General features: G+C 50.2%; 9 protein-coding genes across 9 annotated transcripts; 6 read left to right on the forward strand and 3 right to left on the reverse strand.

The window, feature by feature from the left end:
- Positions 1 to 28: 28 nt before the first annotated feature.
- sakA (mitogen-activated protein kinase HOG1) lies at positions 29 to 1,647 on the forward strand (the record flags this gene model as incomplete). The annotated part of the gene is made up of 9 exons (XM_056665447.1): positions 29 to 84; positions 180 to 227; positions 306 to 435; positions 491 to 534; positions 591 to 690; positions 742 to 1,098; positions 1,156 to 1,234; positions 1,304 to 1,487; positions 1,542 to 1,647. 9 exons carry the CDS (start codon positions 29 to 31, stop codon positions 1,645 to 1,647), a joined length of 1,104 nt encoding a protein of 367 aa, XP_056522397.1.
- A 632-nt stretch (positions 1,648 to 2,279) lies between these two features.
- N7515_004704 (uncharacterized protein) lies at positions 2,280 to 5,063 on the forward strand (the record flags this gene model as incomplete). Its single annotated transcript, XM_056665448.1, has 6 exons — positions 2,280 to 2,335; positions 2,436 to 2,540; positions 2,632 to 2,874; positions 2,987 to 3,014; positions 3,065 to 3,128; positions 3,175 to 5,063. 6 exons carry the CDS (start codon positions 2,280 to 2,282, stop codon positions 5,061 to 5,063), a joined length of 2,385 nt encoding a protein of 794 aa, XP_056522398.1.
- Positions 5,064 to 5,764: 701 nt separating this feature from the next.
- Positions 5,765 to 8,366, reverse strand: culA (cullin culA; the record flags this gene model as incomplete). Its single annotated transcript, XM_056665449.1, has 4 exons — positions 5,765 to 5,953; positions 6,011 to 8,119; positions 8,195 to 8,264; positions 8,329 to 8,366. The coding sequence occupies 4 exons, from the start codon at positions 8,364 to 8,366 to the stop codon at positions 5,765 to 5,767; spliced, it is 2,406 nt and encodes an 801-aa protein (XP_056522399.1).
- A 1,103-nt stretch (positions 8,367 to 9,469) lies between these two features.
- N7515_004706 (muramidase) lies at positions 9,470 to 9,700 on the forward strand (the record flags this gene model as incomplete). Its single annotated transcript, XM_056665450.1, has 1 exon — positions 9,470 to 9,700. One exon carries the CDS (start codon positions 9,470 to 9,472, stop codon positions 9,698 to 9,700), a length of 231 nt encoding a protein of 76 aa, XP_056522400.1.
- Positions 9,701 to 10,200: 500 nt separating this feature from the next.
- N7515_004707 (cupin domain-containing protein) lies at positions 10,201 to 10,734 on the forward strand (the record flags this gene model as incomplete). The annotated part of the gene is made up of 1 exon (XM_056665451.1): positions 10,201 to 10,734. The coding sequence occupies one exon, from the start codon at positions 10,201 to 10,203 to the stop codon at positions 10,732 to 10,734; it is 534 nt and encodes a 177-aa protein (XP_056522401.1).
- A 91-nt stretch (positions 10,735 to 10,825) lies between these two features.
- N7515_004708 (phospholipase D regulator) lies at positions 10,826 to 12,046 on the reverse strand (the record flags this gene model as incomplete). The annotated part of the gene is made up of 3 exons (XM_056665452.1): positions 10,826 to 10,850; positions 10,905 to 11,772; positions 11,830 to 12,046. 3 exons carry the CDS (start codon positions 12,044 to 12,046, stop codon positions 10,826 to 10,828), a joined length of 1,110 nt encoding a protein of 369 aa, XP_056522402.1.
- A 357-nt stretch (positions 12,047 to 12,403) lies between these two features.
- N7515_004709 (mitochondrial K+-H+ exchange-related family protein) lies at positions 12,404 to 13,348 on the forward strand (the record flags this gene model as incomplete). The annotated part of the gene is made up of 3 exons (XM_056665453.1): positions 12,404 to 12,840; positions 12,900 to 12,955; positions 13,014 to 13,348. The coding sequence occupies 3 exons, from the start codon at positions 12,404 to 12,406 to the stop codon at positions 13,346 to 13,348; spliced, it is 828 nt and encodes a 275-aa protein (XP_056522403.1).
- A 307-nt stretch (positions 13,349 to 13,655) lies between these two features.
- Positions 13,656 to 14,999, forward strand: end3 (cytoskeletal adaptor protein SagA; the record flags this gene model as incomplete). Its single annotated transcript, XM_056665454.1, has 3 exons — positions 13,656 to 13,895; positions 13,957 to 14,191; positions 14,260 to 14,999. The coding sequence occupies 3 exons, from the start codon at positions 13,656 to 13,658 to the stop codon at positions 14,997 to 14,999; spliced, it is 1,215 nt and encodes a 404-aa protein (XP_056522404.1).
- Positions 15,000 to 15,440: 441 nt separating this feature from the next.
- On the reverse strand, positions 15,441 to 18,263 carry N7515_004711 (putative SNF2 family helicase/ATPase PasG; the record flags this gene model as incomplete). The annotated part of the gene is made up of 4 exons (XM_056665455.1): positions 15,441 to 16,288; positions 16,349 to 17,093; positions 17,152 to 17,973; positions 18,039 to 18,263. The coding sequence occupies 4 exons, from the start codon at positions 18,261 to 18,263 to the stop codon at positions 15,441 to 15,443; spliced, it is 2,640 nt and encodes an 879-aa protein (XP_056522405.1).
- Between the last annotated feature and the right edge of the window lie 520 nt (positions 18,264 to 18,783).

Below are 18,783 nucleotides of genomic sequence, written 5' to 3' on the forward strand. Positions count from 1 at the left end.
TCTTTCTACTCGCTGTAATTCCTTCATCATGGCGGAATTCGTGCGTGCCCAGATTTTTGGCACGACCTTTGAGATCACCAGCCGGTTCGCAATGCCCCGCCCCTTCTACATTTCCTCCAGCGCTATTAGCAGGCGCTCCAAAATTGGAACAAGATCTCGTTTGCTAATATGGTTTCTAGGTACACGGAATTGCAGCCGGTGGGAATGGGCGCCTTCGGCCTGGTTTGGTATGTCCCACTCTCATGTCGCACGAGGCGATACTGCCCACGATGAAGACTTTGCTAACCAGGCATTCAACGCAATAGCTCTGCAAAGGATCAATTGACTGCTCAGCCAGTCGCCGTCAAAAAGATCATGAAGCCCTTCAGCACCCCCGTTCTGTCCAAGCGAACTTATCGGGAGTTGAAGCTGCTCAAACATCTACGTCACGAGAACGTTCGTACTCAATGAAACACATGGACCAAGATGTTCGATCTCTGACACTACCCAGATTATCAGCTTGAGTGATATCTTCATTTCGCCTCTGGAAGACATGTATGTCCGCTCTATCTACCAAGGCGGGGTCGAACCACGTCAGCTAATGACCGCAGTTACTTCGTCACCGAACTTCTGGGCACCGATCTTCACAGACTTCTTACTTCGCGACCTCTTGAAAAGCAATTCATTCAGTATTTCTTATACCAAATCTTGGTAAGCTTCATGAGAATAATGTCTGGGAGGTCGGAATCTGACTTCTGATAGCGTGGCCTGAAATATGTCCACTCCGCCGGCGTTGTCCACCGTGATTTGAAACCAAGCAACATTCTGATTAATGAGAACTGTGACCTGAAAATCTGCGACTTCGGCCTTGCCCGCATCCAGGACCCTCAGATGACCGGCTACGTCTCAACAAGATACTACCGTGCTCCCGAGATCATGCTCACCTGGCAAAAGTATGACGTTGAAGTGGATATCTGGAGTGCGGGCTGTATCTTCGCCGAGATGTTGGAAGGAAAGCCGCTGTTCCCCGGAAAGGACCATGTCAACCAGTTCTCTATCATCACCGAGCTGCTGGGTACTCCTCCGGATGATGTTATCCAGACAATCTGCAGTGAGAACGTGAGTGTTCATTCTTTCCGGGCTGAAGTGACGCCTTGCTAATACGAGATGATCCAGACCCTCCGATTCGTCAAATCTCTTCCCAAGCGCGAGCGCCAGCCACTTGCAAATAAGTTCAAGAACGCCGATGCCGATGGTATGTGAAATTGGAGTGCACTATGGTTCCTTAAGAAGGATGTGCTAATATTTTCTTCTTTGTTTTTAGCGGTTGACCTGCTCGAGCGGATGTTGGTATTCAACCCCAAGCAGCGTATCCAAGCTTCCGACGCATTAGCGCATGAGTACCTTGCACCATACCACGACCCGACCGACGAGCCTGTCGCACAAGAGAAGTTCGATTGGTCGTTCAATGATGCCGATTTGCCCGTGGATACTTGGAAGATCATGATGTACGTGATTGTCTTATTCGCCCACAGGGACCTCTTGCTAATCCTAAGTTATAGGTACTCTGAGATCCTTGACTTCCACAACATTGAGCAAGGCAATGAAGCTGGCGAAGCTTTGACACAGGGTGCTGTGCAAGGCAATCCTGAACAGGCATTCGCATAATGTTTTGACGTGAATCCTCACATAAGATGCGCTCTTCTGCCATTGAACTCCAGTCTCATGATTTGAGGTCTGGCCCTACTTTTTCAACGGCTCCACGAAGATTGCATTTCCACTTGTGCTTTATTCGATTTTCCTTTTCTATCTTGTTCTATGCTTTTACGTCTTTCTGAAAATCATTGTCTATAGCTCTTCCGGCGTCGTCAGAATGGGTTGGTGATTCGGAGACATCATACTGGGGATCTGATTTAGTTGAGCGATGGCCATCTCATAACTTTAATTCATTGGAATGCTGCAATACTGTCCCTTCCCTTAGAATTGATAGCTCATAGATATCAACCTGTTCTCCATAGTTACTACTTACTCCGTAGTTACTCATTTTCTGTTGATGTCAGCGGGGCTATCCGTTCACCGCCCTCCTCCCAGCCAGTCAGAACGTGGGCGATAACCGTATCAGCTATTTTCCCCTGTTGGCGACGATCTTCGTCTGATGGGAAACTCACGTTGAGGTTTTGGAGGAGAAGCACCTCATTTCTACCTGTCGCAAACCATAGACTCTATCGCTCCACTTTCAAATACCCGACCACTTCTTTCCCGGCCGCATCAGAGTCCCTTTGCTCGCATGATCCCGCGCGATGGCTACTCATAAACATGACCCGATTGTGTTGGTCATAGATTTCCACCATGCACGGTGAGCTAAGACATTCGAAACATCCGTGCTCGTATATCCGAAGCAGGCAAACAGCACGGTAGACCAAGCAACCTGGCTGACTGAAGATATGCATCTACAGCGGTCCCGAGATAGAGCATTGCATAGCCGACGAAGGAACCGATCCAGCAGTCGAGAATGACTGGTCTCTACTGCCATTCATGGCATTGAGCGATGGTGCCCACCTGTACGGCAATCCGTCTTTACAGCAGAATCTCTGCTGTATCTCCCGCTTGCTTTCCTCTGGCGCAAAGGCTAACTGATCCCTCAATCTGCAGGTCAACCGAGGAATTCTCGTACTTCACACTTCGTCGGAAAGAAACACCAACCACACCCGAAACATCTCTCTTCGGCATCGCTTGTTCCCGACAGCTCGACGCGAGTCTGCTCATCAACCGCCCGCCTGAAGTGACTCGGTCAACGGTACAAAAGGCCGTCGTGGTCGTGACGGATACGCCGCAGCGAGTGGGCCAATTGCGCGAGAAGCTCTCCGTAGTGACTTCGGCTTGGTTTGCACAACGGTATGTGCAATGTCTGTTGAACTACTTGCTTCCTTGATGCGAGGCTCGGGGATGTGGATAGGCAAAGGCATGAAGCGGGAATTGGGGCTAATGTTGTTTATTTCGGAAACAGTGACTTCTCTGATATTGATATTCTGAAGGTATTTACTAGCTCAGCTGGGCAAGAGGCTGGATGCTAACATCAACACAGAAATTCCGCGAGGCGTTGGTCATTGCTCTGCTGAACGATGATAGTCCGAAAGACCAGAACTTAGGTATGAATATTTCCCGCTTCAAGATATATCTTGCTAATTCTTGAAGGCCTTTCGCTTCGGGAAATGATTCATGAATTCAAGTCCCAGACGCTGGTTCTTTTCAAGGCACTACTGCTGCAGCCTAAGATGCTCTTCTTCGGGACGCGCTGCGAGCGCCTCTGCATGATTCAGTTCTCACTTATATCCTTAATACCTGGCCTTATCAACAGCCTGCAAGACTGCGCAGATCCTGCCTTCGACAGCTATTCCCAGACTGTTGAGAAAGCAACTTCTCTCAAGACGAGTGATCGAAGTTCTCTGTTGGCATACATGGGCCTTCCCCTGCAGATCTTTGGGAAGGGAAGCATGTTTGGACCGTATACACCTCTCCAGCTGCTGGATTTGCTGGCAGATGATGGAACGAAATCATATGTGGTTGGCTCAACCAATTCCTTACTCCTCCAACAAAAGGATCGATACAGTGATATCCTCATCAACCTTGATGAAGACAGCATCGTCATCAACTCTCCTTCACTTCGCAGTGCCCTGGCCCTTTCCGCAGCCGACAGACGCTGGATCGATCTGCTCACACAAATTGTCAACGACACCTGGGACGAGGAACACCCTTCGCAGCCCAAAACTCTCGGCTTTATGGGCTCAGAAGAGTTCATCCGACTGCAGTTCGAAGAATACTTGCTGGCCTTGCTATCTTCCATGAAATACCACGAAGAGCTTTCTTCAAGCAATGCGCCAGACTCATTGAATCGCAGTAAAACCCCGATGCAAAACTACAACATCGAAGGAGATCCCGCATCCGACTTCAACACCGAATTCTTAGCCCACTGGAAAACCACCTCAAACTACGCCTTATTCTCGCGTCTCACCTCAGACGCACTCCTATTCTCCATAACCGAGCCCCGCCACCCAAGCGCCGGCGGCCTAACAATGGACGACATTCAGCGCCGACTATCCCAACAAGTCGCCGACCTCCACCTCGACGAGCGCGTCCGCGAAGGCCGCGAAGCCCTAAACCGCCATTTCTCAACCGGCCAAAAGAAAGTAAGCGCCGCCTTCAACAGCTTCTGGTCCGACATCGAGACAATGCGCGAAGCGCAACGCAAACGCAACGAAGAAAAAGCAGCCACCCAATCCCAGCGCGCCTCCCTGGACAAAGAAACTCCGACCTCCCCAACCCCATCCCAAGACCCCGTCAACGACGCCTCCTGGTTCACATCCCGTCCCAGACCATCCGTCGACATGACGCAGGCCCAAGCCTCCGTCTCCGCAGCCAGCCAAAAAGCCGGATCCTACCTCAGCTCCTGGGGCTCCTGGGCTAGTGAAAAGCGCCGCGAATGGCAAGACAAGCGCGGTTCATCCCCGAACCCGTCCGTGAACGCGAATGCTACCGATTCTTCAGCGGCCGGTATGACCTCGCCATCTGCACCGGCTTTGTCCGTCGTCACTGAAACAGACGAATCGGACCGTGGTCGTCGTCGCTCGATACAGCTCAAGAGCGAAGGATCCGGTAGTCCAGAGCCGGGGCTTGCTCGTAGTGGGAGCAGGAGGAAGAGATGGAGTAATATCCTACTTAGACGCGAGAGCAGCGAGCTCCAGCGTCCCGAGGGGCTTTCTTCTACTTCTGATTCTGCGGATCAGTCGTTCCCTAAGTCGCCTCTCTCGCAGGGGTTTCCGGCGTATGAGGATGGGAAGAAGGCTCAGATCGATAATTTGGACTCGGAAGCAAAGACCTCGCTGGAACCGGAACCCGTTGATGCTGATGGGTTCTCTTCTGTTGCTCTGACGCCGAATGAAGGGTTGGGCTTGAGTTTGGGTCCTGGTGAGGGTCTGTCACAGAGCCAGAGCACGAGCACGAGCGAGAAGGAGTCTGTACTACACGACGCTGAGGTAGAGACACTTCCTGCAGCCCCGAGTAAAGCGTCGTCTGGTACGAACTGAGTGAGTGGGTTTGCGCTGGAGTTAGTCGTTAGTCCGACTGTGTTCCAATTCGAATTTGCATTTTCCCCTTTCTGCATCCAGTATGATTTGAGTCAACTACGGGTTCTTCCTGTCTTCTGTCCTTTGTCTTCTTCTTGTTCGTACTTGTCTTCGCATCGGTGTTGAATGCAGCATAATCGTTCTGTGCACATTCCTGTTGATTATTCGTGTGGTTATACATACTCATTTTCCCCGTCCCAGGCTCATCCTGGGTTTATTCGAGCTAAGCTGGTGTGCTCGCGCATATAATACCTAGCATAGGCATTGTCAATGCATTGAACGACAAGCTGAAATGAAATTACTTCCATAACCTTGTGGTTGATCTGCGCTCTCTTGTTGTTTTAGATGCCATTGCATGTTGCATTCATCAGACTACATTATCTCCTGCATTTTTCATGAAGCTTGAAAGATTAGGGCAATGTTTTTTGCAGAAACTGGTCACCGCACATTGATCAGTCTACACTTAACCGATATGCAGGACAAAGTTAGGCTTAGCTATGTTCTAGCATTAGAAAATGAGATCCTGGGAGAAAAGCAAGGGAAACATCCAGGTCATCGTTGGTCTGTCGTTTCGACGCTATGAAGGAAAATGTAAAACAACCGCCGACAATGAGGGAAACTCTGATGCTCCTATCGAAGAATGGGGTGGGGGATGAGGTTGATTAAGCAATGTAAGAAATTTCATCGCCGTCCATACGCTCAATGTAGTCCTTCTCCATGAGAGCTTCGATATTCTTCTTGATATCGGGTATCTTGGGCGGGAAGCGCGATTTGACTTGTTGGATAACCTCCTGCACAAGCTGGACGTGCTTCATCTTCTTACGAGACTTCATGATGCGAACAATAGCGGACTGCGGTGAAGTTAGGGTCATTCCTTGTGGGAAATGATAAGTAGACGGGAAACATACCTGGAGCAGAAGCTTCCGATCCTCTTCTATTGTCTTGTGGGTGTCATCTGCCTCAACCTTTTGTTCGGACTTGATCTGAATGTTGAGGTTGACTTTGACCTTCTTATTTTTGAAGCCGTAGTTCAGCGTGAACGAGGTGGAAGGCTCGGGCTTGGCACCTTCCGGGATGGCAGTGAGGACCTTGGCCTTAAGCAGGATAGCAAGGTTGGGGTCAAGGATTTCACTCGCCAGTGTAGTGGCCTTGGCAATATCAGTGTAGGACAGAGTATCCGCTTCATTGAAAAGCAGAAGAATTCCCATCTGGTAGGTCGACACCTGGAAGGTGTAGGGCACCTTGGCGTTCTTGATGTAATTGGCTTTGATCTCGCCCTTGCATAGCTGCCACAGCCATGTCAGCTTGCGGCCACTGTGCTTGTCAAAGTAGAATTTCTGGAAGCGCTCGGCTGTCTTGACAATCTCCGGTGGCGCAAGGAAGGGCGTAGTGGGGGCATTGAGAGGCCAGAAGCCAGTTCCCAGAATCTGGAAGTGGGCGTCGGCAAGTCTCTTGCGGTCGTCATCATCTAGTACTTTGTCCTGCCAGTCCTTATAGTTGTTATTGAGATCCTTGGAGATCTGCATGTCTTGGAACATGCGTTGCAGCTTGTTGGTGTACTCGAAGCCACACGCTTCCTTGAGCTTGCTGATCATGCTTGTTTCGGCATCATCAGAGACAGAGCTGACATGCACAAGACGTTTGGCTAGATTCTTGGAATAGAACTTTTGGAACACGTCCTTGTCTTCGATGTACTTGAAGACGGTCATAATCTGCACGAGCATCTCCTCAAGCTCTGACTCTTCAGCGGACTTGGATCCCTTCTTGAGCAGTGAATCTGTGTATTTCGCCAGCAGCTCCGGGGACTTGGAAGAGCTGGCCTTGCAAATACGGTTTCGGTTGACAAACTCACGGCAGGCGTTATCAAGAGAACGCACGAACTCGGACTCGCCCTTGAATGCCTCATTGACTAAGTTCTGGTACCGTGTGTGAACCTGCAGTAAAGCATCGACGTACAGCTTGGGCTCGAGTGTTTCCCCTTCGGAAGCAACCTTCTCGACCGCAGCCAGACCGGCCCGCCTCACATGGTTCTCAAAGGTTGTGCGCAGCGGATCGCAACCATCCCTGATGCGGGACAAGAGTCGATACATACGAGCAAGATCCTCCTGGCGTTCATTGTCCAACAGGACTTGGAATTCGTCGCGAAGCAAACTGGAATGGGCGGTGACGAGAACAAGCAGACAGGTGTCGGTCAGGACCTTGGAGGCATCCGGATGCAAGTACAACCCAACCCGGGCCTTTTCCTCGTCCAGGCGAGTTTCGGCCTTCTTCATGTATTCCACCACGCTGTTTTCCGCCACGAACTGCCGCGATTCGTTTTCGTAATAGGTTTTGGTGGCTTGGATGAACGGCTTCTGGAAATACTGCCGATACACATCAAGAGTTGATCTCGAGCTATCGTTCTCGTCCAAACCGAGTGACACGAAGGAATCAACAATAGACTTGATCTGCGACTGTTCGATTGTCTCTCCGTTTCGCTGTTTTTCGATCAAATTTAGAACGGCGTCCATGACCTTCTCATGAACGTTCTCGAAGAAATCCCCCTTCCATTTCACTAAATGCAGGGTGTAGACGTCGTAAACGTTCTTCTTACCCTCGTCAATCTCACGCTTGACCCAATGACGGTTGAGGTAGCGGAAGAGATGGTTCACATATTTGGCCGCCGTCGTATAACGGTACCATTCGCGAATGTAAAATGCGAGCAGGCCTTCTTCGGTGTGGCCTTGTGATTGTTTTAGCACGTCAGCCAGATGGCGAGATAGGTATTCGCCGAGCAATTTGTAAAGTTCCTCGCCCAGCAGATGGGCTGCATTCCAGGTCAGTAACTGCGTAAACGTCGATGCGGAATCGTTTGGATCGAACCAACCCCCTCGTTGTCCTTGTAGGCTATGTCCGGTCAGGACGGCTTTTTGAGAAGTGCAGAAATTATGGACGGCCCTAGAATCGAAGTGTAAGCGTAACCCTCGCCAGACAAGACGCAGACTCGGATGGTTGACGCACGTATAAAGGCCCATGTACTGTCCAGGGGATACTCAGTTAGATACTCTCCCAGATAAACTCACGCCTAGGTGTATGTTTAAAGATTCACTTACAGTCTTCATATCGATACCAGATTCAAGGTTGAGCATGACGCTCTCGATTCCTGCCTCCAGGAATGACCAACTAGCCATAGTTAGACCACACTAAACCACCAGTTGAAGGCAATTCCAATCAGGTATTCGCTCACGTTGATTCAAGGTCATCCTTATGAGGCACTGGCGGCATGGTGGGGGGCATGACGACTGCACGAGGAATGGGGGTGGGACGTGTGAGAGACTGAGCGGTCAAGGGCGATGATCCTGCTGCAATAGTCAGTGTGCGCCCCTGATTCCACAAGTGAAGTTCGAGCAACGGATCCAATATTACCCCAAGAGTGTTGCGGCGCCACAAGTCACGTCAAAGATATTGACGTGATCGGGCGACTGTACGCGTTGTGACAGGGATGGGACGAACAGGCTGAGGCGGCAACAGAAACCGAGCAATAAGAAGCGGCCTTCTCGCTTGAGAACAGCAATCTGCAAAGAAATAGGAAGCAGAAGAGAGCAAACTTGATGAGGCTGAGAAGGACCAGAGCGTGGGGATGGCCAGTTGCCGCAGGCGGTGAGGTGGCGGAGCTTTCCCGCCAGGTCGACATCATCGGACCGAGACTTTTACAACGCGCAAATACACAGTACATGATCTTTACGTTAATTCAACAATTCTTTACGGTGTATTGAGCAGCGCAAACCTGCAGTTATTATGCAGATTAGACTGTGCCCATATCGACTGAGATTCAGATCTGGACTATGGATTATATCCACTAGGTCCCTCCCCATAAGGATTCGTCTGCTTGCAGTTCTTGATCTCAGGCTTTTGAATCTCAACAATCAAATCCTCAATCTGTCTAATGCCTCCGTCACCGTAGGTATCCAGACTCTAGCCATTGTTGTATGCTTCAGTTAAGGAGCTCCTGCACCTCACGTTCCCAGCGTCGTGCCCTCTGAAGAGCTAGTGACCCTCCAACCACACTTCCCACCAGTTCGCGAGGTTATACCTATGTCTCGGTAGTCTCCTCAATGTTACTCAGCTGATGATACATATTCTCATTGACAGCGAGGATGCTTTCAAGGGCAGTCCGCCTCCACCCTTCACCCAGCAGAATCAGACTTCTATCTTTCATCAGAATCTTCTTACCCCAGCTACTACCACCCGCGCTCCACTCAACAAGGTATCTATCCTGCATTCAATCCAAATGGCAATCTTCTCCTCCACCACAAGGAACGGGCGTTCACACCCAAGTCTCGGATGATGACTGGCGTCCCGAGCAACCCTCAAAATGAGACCCTACTATGGAAACAATCAGCAACCAGGCCCATAATCTGGAACGCCTTCTCCAAGCGGATGGGTATAAGACATGGGGCTTCCTTGTCTACGGCTGCACCTACGCCAGTGATCTCTACTGGCAGAAATACCTAGATCTCTTTCTCGATGAAGCAAAGTACAATCTGGGATTCTACAGTGGCCTTGACCTACTCGATAATTTCGCCCCCACGGTCTTTGAGGATCTTTCGCCGTATTGATATATTGCTCCGATCCGCCAGATCATGTAGGCCAAGATAATTTAACTTAAGTTACGGTTGTTTATAGTTACCTGAAGCTTATTTTGACAGTCCCATGGTGCTCACATCTAATGACGTCATATATGTCAGTGGGGCAGATGGTACACAATAAGGGTAGATTCGAGAGACAGAAAAGAAACCCTCACTTTAAACCCTCCTTTCCTTTTTCCCGCTGTATCATATATTTCTTCAAGTCGCATGGAAGAGTACCAAGTGGCCAAATGAGAGCCTGCATTTCTTTTCCTTTTGCTGGTGATTTGTGCCCTACAAATTGTTTACCCAAAGGTCACATGTGCTAACGGCGGTCACATGTGCTAACGGCCAACTACGTCAGTTTGACTAAGTCGGAAGAGCTGCACCTAAATGGAATCAGAACTTATTCATCTATGCCAAAGAAACCTTAAAAACTTTAACACCGTTCTCTATGCAAAGCGAACACAGCTAAACAAAAATCTCTCGCAATGATAACCCCACTGCCAAACATCAAGGTGACCACCCACCAAATTCCTGAGTGGCACCACATCCCGAACACTTCGATCCAATCCAAGCCGCTCATGATATACCACGGAGCCTTCAATGCCACAACCACAGAGCTAGAGAAGCATCTGGGAGAAGTAGGCGGGGTTGTCCCTCAATGGGTATATACCATGTACCGCCAAACCCACTTCCACTCCACGACGCACGAGGTCCTCGCGGTGACCTCAGGCAGTGCACGTCTGTGTTTTGGAGGCGAGGAGAATCCCGAGCGGTTCGAGCCAACAGTCCAGCGGGGTGATTTGATTATTGTACCCGCCGGGGTGGGACATCGACTCTTAGAGGAGCTGGATGGACACCAGGAAGACTTCCAACTGCTCGGCGCGTATCCACCAGGAAAGCAGTGGGATATGTGCTATGGAACGCAAAGCGAGGATGCGGAGGTGCAGAGAATCAAGGATGTGGCTTGGTTCCGTCAAGACCCGCTGTACGGCGTTGACGGCCCTGCTTTGTATGTTTAGGCCAAAGCGTCCAGCGCAAATTCAAGGCTCGCTAGGATGGTATACGATATTAGATCAGCAATAAAAGATCAGCAAACATAAAAATTGGGTGTCACTGTGTCACTCTTTCGACGAGTCTAGTAGCGCGTTAGCAGATGGAGCGACACGTCAAGACGGAGAAGGGGGATTACCTGAGGACACTGATCGAAAAAGTCATAAGCCAAGCCAAGAGAGCGACAAGTAGTACAGAGGCAAGTGCCTTTTGCCTCACACAAATCCCATCATTTCGAGGGTCGATCGCTTGATTGACCTCCGCCTCAGTGCAAGATCCTGTCACCTCGGAAAGCGAAGCAAATGCCAAACTCAGATTGGCAGAATCGAACACGATGAAAAAGATGTCAAGGAGTATGAGACGCGCTTTAGCCGATGGGGAGCGCAGACCCAATGGCTTTGACGTGTATTCATCCCATGTGATATAGACCAAGTAAACCAGGGCAACGGCATCAACGATAATTGCCATCAGCGCAGATGGGCCCTGGGGGTGCTGCCCTTCAATAGCCATGTGCTGAATCGATCCTCCCAATGCCAGCGCAGAGAGCGAGAAGCTCCAAACGGTCATTCGAAGAATCATTGGTACTATTGGGCTGCGCAAAAGCGTGTTCATGAAGCGCTTGGTCCAAATCTCCCTTCGGCCTCCACTGTGTAACGGATACTCCGGACTATCGCCCTCCAAGTGCTTTCCTCGCCATGGTTGCAAGTAATCGCCATGGTTCTCGTTCAGCCAGTCCGACGTAACATGCTGTTCCTCTCTACCGGGTTCTCGCGGATATTGGATGGTTCGTGAGAATGTGACCCAACGCGATTCGCGATTGAGAGGTGGTGAGGAATCCTCAAATAGACCATTAGTGGTTGAGCGAGTAGATTGGGGCTTGGATGACGCGTAAGGCGAGTGATTGTGCTGGGCGACAAATGCGTCGTCGGGTTGGGAAGGGAGTAAGCGGTCGGTTGCTGTAGCTTCATGGCCATCCTCCTCGGTCTCCTCAACTGAATGTATCCAGGCTATAGAGACCCATTGTCAGTGTATGGTCGTGCTTCCAAGCTTCAAAGAGATCGTACCTGGTAGAGTTCGCGGGCCGACTTGGGAATAGGTGAGTCCGTCTTCTGCCTGGCCGGCAGACGCAAGTGCTGGATTGGAGGCTCCGTTGCGAACCGCGGATTCCGTATCAACCGTTGGATTCGTTGGCAACACTGATGACTCTGGGATAGGCGGCGGGATCTTCTCTGCGAGCCTTTCGTTGATGCGCTCTGTAGCACCCTCTTTGGAGCTGTCCATGATAGGTAGATCAGGGGAACTTGGGATTCGGGAGTCGCGGGAATTGTGAATCAACAATTTGCCCGCGAAACCCAGGTTCCTTCAAAAAAGAACGAGTGATGGGCGCTTAGATATCAGGAACGGGTTTCAGGGCAGGATGATCTCCGACAACAAAAAGAGCGGAAATGACGTCTCAAATCAGATCCAAGGACCAAGCTTACTTCCCGTCCATCCCTTCACGTCCAACCCACAGAAAAAAAAGTTTCGACTCACTTCTTTATTGCTATCCTCTCTAATTATATACCGACACACTCTCAGTATTTATCAATCTCCTTCGTTTCCCCCTGACGATCGACTATAGTCTGAGACGTTATTGCCATGCGCCTCTTCCTCATTCCGATCTCGACGAAACGAGCTCTCATATATGCTCGACCTCTTCGCAAGGATCTAGCGAAAGAGCTTTCATATCTCGACAGGCTTACGACCAAGGCAGCTGAAACATGGGCGAAATGGGAGGAAGCCGACAAAGGGTGGAAGATGCACCTTGTTAAATGGGGCAATTCTGTCCAGCAACGGATACCATACGAAGAATGGGCCCTCAAAAGCATTCCCTCATTCAAAACCCAACAAAAGATTAATGCAGATCATGGAAAGACCAAGATCGATGTGCTGTTCCCTGGCAATGCGGTACGATTGGAGCGAATTCAAAGCGTGTTGCGCACTATCGCGACAGAAAGGCAGGAGTTTCATCGGAAGAGATTGACCTGGTGCCTGTTTGGCGCGCCGATTACAGCGCCTTTTGGCTTAATTCCAGTGTACGTGCACTTGATGAGTCTGGTTTCCCTGTTGGTGGCATGTTTCTAACGAGGAGCAGGGTTCCCAATATTCCGTTCTTCTATTTGGCATACCGGGGCTGGTCCCACTGGCGCGGTTAGTATGATTCCTCACAGCAATTGGCTCATGAAGCTAATAATGGCTATGGACACAGCGTTGAATGGCTCAAAACACCTGGAACACCTTGTTGAAAATGACCTCCTCAATCCTATCTCATTACCGGAGCTCGAACAGCTATATGCCAAACGAGCATCTTACACGCTCGAAAATACCTCCGTCGGCACCTCGTATTCCGAGATCGCCGAGAACATAGAGCAAAGCAGCGAGGACCAGCTGTTGTTAAAGATGTCAGATGCCAAGAAGTTGGCTGCTATGCTGGAAGCACCGGAGCTTGTGTTGGAAGCTGAGCGGGCAATAATTCAGGTCTCCGAGCAAATCGCAGCTGCAGCAAAATCCAAGGCAGAAAAACAAGACGAGAAGGAAGATTGATAAAATGCGGAGGATCTAAGTGAATCGGACTGGTTTGTTGTCTAGAGGAGGGAGATATCGAGATCAGATCCTAGGGAAAGCTTATGTACTATAATGGCAGGGACCAGCGTCCAGTAGACAAATATATAGACGACAATCGACAACTTCTATGAATATCAAAAACACCCATAATGTTAGCATACAACCTGTACAATCCACATTGTCCAATGACCTCACCCGAGCCCCTGACGGAAGTAGGTAAATCCGACGGCTTCCCCCATTGTTCCCGCCTCATCCTCCACCTTATTCACATCGAGCTCCATACATCATGTCTACCAAAAGGATTGAGCAATGGGAGGTTGAGCGATACTGGGAGATTTTCGCTTCATTGGCAAATGGCCAAAAACATCTCAACAGCTCCCAAGCTGCCTCTGTGCTGAGGAACAGCAGGCTGCGCGATGATCAGCTCGAGAAGGTCTGGGATATCGCCGATGTCGACGGCGACGGAGAGCTCGACTTCGAGGAGTTCTGTGTTGCGATGCGCTTAGTGTTCGATCTGGTCAATGGTGTAGGTGATGCCCCCTCCTAATTCATCAATAAACTGCTGACGCGGCCGCTTATGGAAACAGGAACTACAAGAAGTCCCCAACGTCCTACCAGACTGGCTAGTCCCAGAGTCCAAATCACATCTCGTCCATGCGACCCGGGCACTAAACACTGGACACGAGCAGTTCGAACGGATAGAAGATGAGGACGACTCTCTCGGATTGAAAGACGGCTTCGACTGGTACATGAAGCCCAACGACAAGAACAAGTATACCGATATCTACGACGCCAACCGGAATGCGCGCGGCCAAATAGAATGTGAGTTTCTATGTATAATACGCGCAACGCGCCTAGGAATATACCTCCCATTGACGAATTCCCCCCAGTCCAACAATTACAACCACTCTACGACTCACTCGACGTCCCCGACACCGATATCCGCTCCGCCTGGAACCTGGTCAACCCCTCCGCATCACCCGCAATCAACAAAGATGCCACGCTTGCTTTCCTGCATATCCTGAATTACCGCCACGAGGGCTTCCGCATCCCGCGCACGATCCCCGCATCGCTGCGCGCTTCTTTCGAGAACAACCAAATCGACTACCAAGTTGACAAAGCGGCGCCCGCACAGCGCTACGGCATGGACGGCGAGACGGAAACACGGACAGGCCGCAAGGCCAAGTTCGGCGATACCTACCTTAGCCGTCTGGGCGTTGGTGGTAAGAGCTCGTACCAGCCCAAGGGGACGGATTTCAGCGATACGATCCAGGATGAGGAGTGGGAGAAGGTGCGGCTGCGTCGCGAGTTATCAGAGCTGGAGGCGAAATTAAACTCTGCGAATAAAGCCTCCGGTTCCAGGCGGGATGGGCCGCGAGCCGATGGTCGGCCGAATTGGGTTCTTATCAAGAAGGAGGCGCTCTCGCTGTTGGAGTATAAGGAGCGGGAGTTGCGCGAGTTGCGCGAGGGCACCGGTCGTGCTAAGGATGGTCAGGATCTGGAGCGACTTCGAGAGGATGTCAAGGCCGTTGGGGAACAGGTGGATGGGTTGAAGGCTCACATGGCACAACGGCATGATGTCCTTTCAGACCTTCGTCGCCAGATCGAGGATGAGAAGGCTCGGCGGTGATTGGTTACTGTGTGAATATGGGAGTAGCGGAACTCTTGGCTCGATGCTTTCTCTTCATTTTTGTTTATGGCGCCTTAGTTGCATATATGCCCTGCTTTCTTGGTTCTTGCGAATCAGCATGTACAGCCATTTCCTTACACGAGGGAGCTCTAGGCGTCAATTGGGACTTTGCTTTTTCAATATTGTCTGGATTCTACATAAGAGGAAATACGCGAGTAATCTTAAAGTTATATGTTAACAATAGCAAGGCACAATACCTACTGCCTTGTTCTAACCACGATAATACATGCGCAGCAAGTGATACGAACATGCCTCCCATCCCACCGTATAACGCCAATGAACCTAGGAAAAATCCCGTAAATGTTGTTACAGTTCAGTCCGGTGGGACTGGACATCATCCAGCACTTAGCTTGGACGACAGAAAAAGAAAAAGTAGACAGATCAAGACAAGAGGTTCTCATCCTCCCTCTTAGTCTCAACAGCAACAAACGCAGCCCCCTCGTGATCAAGACCCCTCTCAGCACGCAAATAAGCCTCCTCTGAACGATCAGTCAAAATTTCCAGGTCAGCATCCGACAAGATCGTCGCCGGGTCCGCGCCAGCCTCGAAGCGCTCGAACTCATTCTCACCCAGGACGCGGCGCAACTCGTCGATATCCTGGATATTCGTACTCGGATCAAGCAAAGAGCGGAACTTGCCCTTCTGAATCACGAGGCGTTCAAGACGACGCTTTGAATCCGCCTTCTCGAGTAGAGTCTGCTCGACAGTGCCCTTGGTAGCCAATCTGTAGATGATGACGGGCCTTGTCTGACCAATTCGGTGTGCTCGATCTTGTGCTTGGAGATCCTGCTGGGGATTCCAGTCCGAGTCGAAGAGAATGACGGTGTCGGCGGCGACGAGGTTGATTCCCTGGCCGCCGGCTCGGGTGCTAAGAAGGAAGATTTTGTGGCTTTTCTTTGTATTGAAGTCTTTGATTTGGGCCTGGCGATCTGATTGTGCGATTGCGCCGTCGATTCGGCAACATTCCCAGGATCGGAGTCCTGTTGCCCATTCTTCGATTATGTCGAGTTGGGTCTTGAATTGGGAGAAGATGAGGATTTTGTGGCCTCGCGAGAGAAGACATGTAACCAAGCGGTCTAGTAGGAGCATTTTGCCTGAAGCGGAGACGAGTGTTTCGTCTACAGGAGTTGACTCGTCTGTCCAAGGCCAGTAGAAGTTGTGAGGGGAGTTGCAGGCAAGGCGAGCCTGCAGGACTGGGTTCTGCATCTTCTTTTGCCCGATTTCTTTCTCTGTAGGACAGTATTAGCGATTGACAAAACAAAAGCATTGTGAGGGCGAAAGTGACATACTGGCGAGTTTTAAATTCTGGGCACGTTCCAGTTCCTCAACCTCGTCGTCGCTCGGCTCAGCTTTTGGTTCTTCTACTTCAATGCCCAGCTCGAGTTTGCGAAGGTGCTCATCAAACTCGTCGTCACTGAGATCATTGAAATTCCGACGCGTGCTCCGTCGGCGCCTCAGAGACTTATCTCCATTGCCAGCGGGAGTAGACACTCCACTAGATTTCATACTCTTCACCGGAGTCGAACTTCCACTGCTACCACGTTTGCGCTTCAAACTTTGCGAGCGCGTAGAGCTGCGGCTTTTACTCTCCAGACGCTCCAGAGCCTTCCCCTCAAGATACTGGCGCCCGGTACCATTGAGAATCTCCCGATACAGATCTTTCTGCTCGGCAGTCAGAGGTGCATATAAGATGTATTCTCGCTTCTTTGGCAGCGAGTGCTCCACGTCTGTCTTGAGACGTCGCAGCAGGAATGGCTTGAGGATGGCATGCATGCTCGTGACCAAATTGCGCTTGCGTTTCTCAACAACCTCCGCTTTGCCTGTGTTATCTAGAACGGAAGAGAAGTCAAACCATCCCTCGAACGAATTGAGATCATTGAAGACCTCTGGAAGTAGGAAATGGAGAAGTGACCACAGCTCGGAAATGTTATTCTGGAGTGGTGTTCCCGTAATCAAAAGACGGTTTGCAGAATTGTAGGTCAACAATTCTTTAATCAATTTGCAGTTCATGTTCTTGAGTCGGTGGCCCTCATCCTATGGGATTGATTAGCGTTTTCACATCAAAGAGAGAGGCTGGTGGAGGCAAACTCACCACAACGATGTAGCGCCATTGATACTGAGCCAAGAACTTTCGGTCATTCATGCAGATCTCGTAAGATGTGCACACCACCGGAAAGTCCATATCGCCCTGGTTCTTCATCTGCATATGTTTCTTTCGAAGAGCAGCTCGGTGATCCTTCGAGCCGTGATACAAGACAGTTTTGATATCCGGAGTCCATCTGGCGAATTCATCGACCCAATTGCTGACAGTACTCAGTGGTGCTGCAATCAAGAATGGACCAGACACTTTATTCTCTTTCAAGAAAGCAATCATGGAAATAGCTTGCACGGTTTTTCCAAGTCCCATCTCGTCCGCCAAAATACCACAGAGTCCGTTCATCCACAAGGTCTTGAGCCATTCGAGACCCTCGAGTTGGTACTTCCTCATTTTTCCACCACTCACAAGTGACGGCTGCTGAGTCGCAACAAGATCCTGCTCACCAAGAGCAGTGGGATTTGCCTCATAATCATCGGCAGCCTGCTCAAGGGCCTGCTTCACAGAGGGATTCTCATCAGGCACTTCCACGTCAGCCTTCTTGAAGAAATTTGAAATCGTACTACCGTTGTTCGCGGCAGACTTGCGCTTAGGACGACCCCGATTAGACTTCTTCGGCTCCCCATCTCCTTCGCCACCAGGCGCCTTGTCCTCTGCAGTATCTTGGTCTTGTCTGGTTCGAGTGGTTCGACGAGCAGGTTCAGCAACGGACTTGGGTTTCTTCTGGTTCGCAGCATCTTGTTCACGCTGCTTTATAGCCGCCAATCGGGCTTCTTCTTGTTGTTTCTTCATTTTTTCTGACATGATAGCTACAAAGACCTGTGGATACGAATTGCATCAGACCACTGTAGTCTGGGAAGAGGAAGATTATACTCGACACTTACGGAGCTGGTCTTTAACAAGTGCATCAAGGCCTTGGCTTTGGTATCCATCTCTTCAACTTCTTCCTCGCCCGGAGGTTCGGCCTTTGAATTGTCATCTTTATCAATGGAGGACTTGGAGTCTTCGGCGTCAGTAGGGGTCGTGAGTGGCGACGAGGGGACGGTGGACTCGGGGGCCGTAGTCCCTGCACGAGAGTCCGTGCGGCTATCTGTATCTTCCGCAGACATTGTGTCCAATTAGACCGGATATGATATCGGAAAGTCACAGGATCTAGGTACTGCGAGTACTAGATGAATGAGGATGGTACGTCATTCGCAGGGGAAAGCGAAAAAAGTTGCATGCGGGGAGTCGGATTGCGTTGGAGCGAGGGCTAAAATGAATGTGATATTGAAAAGCAGGTAGAGACAGGCTTCGAGCAGAATAGCCCTCGCAATTCAGACGAACACTGCTTATTATCAGACAGTGATGGAGGAGAATTGGAGTTGAGCGCGTTATCGACGCGGCATTTTCGCGTTCGGTGCACGGACCATCAATAGATTGGTTGGACTACTCGTAGCTATTGTACTTGGATTTGGATTATCGCTCTTCAACATTATCATGCGACATGCATTATGCTTCTAACCTTCTACTGGACTACTTGTACATGAAGCTTCGTCTTATTGAAGCTTTGTTGCTCTTACAATAAAAGACAGTGGTATTCTTACAGCCGGTACAAAACATGTTATCGTACAGTATCATGTGATTGGG

The sequence above is a fragment of the Penicillium bovifimosum genome (genome assembly GCF_028826915.1).
Source record: "Penicillium bovifimosum strain IBT 22155 chromosome Unknown utg000004l_segment0_segment0, whole genome shotgun sequence".
Classification (NCBI taxonomy): Eukaryota; Fungi; Ascomycota; class Eurotiomycetes; order Eurotiales; family Aspergillaceae; genus Penicillium; species Penicillium bovifimosum.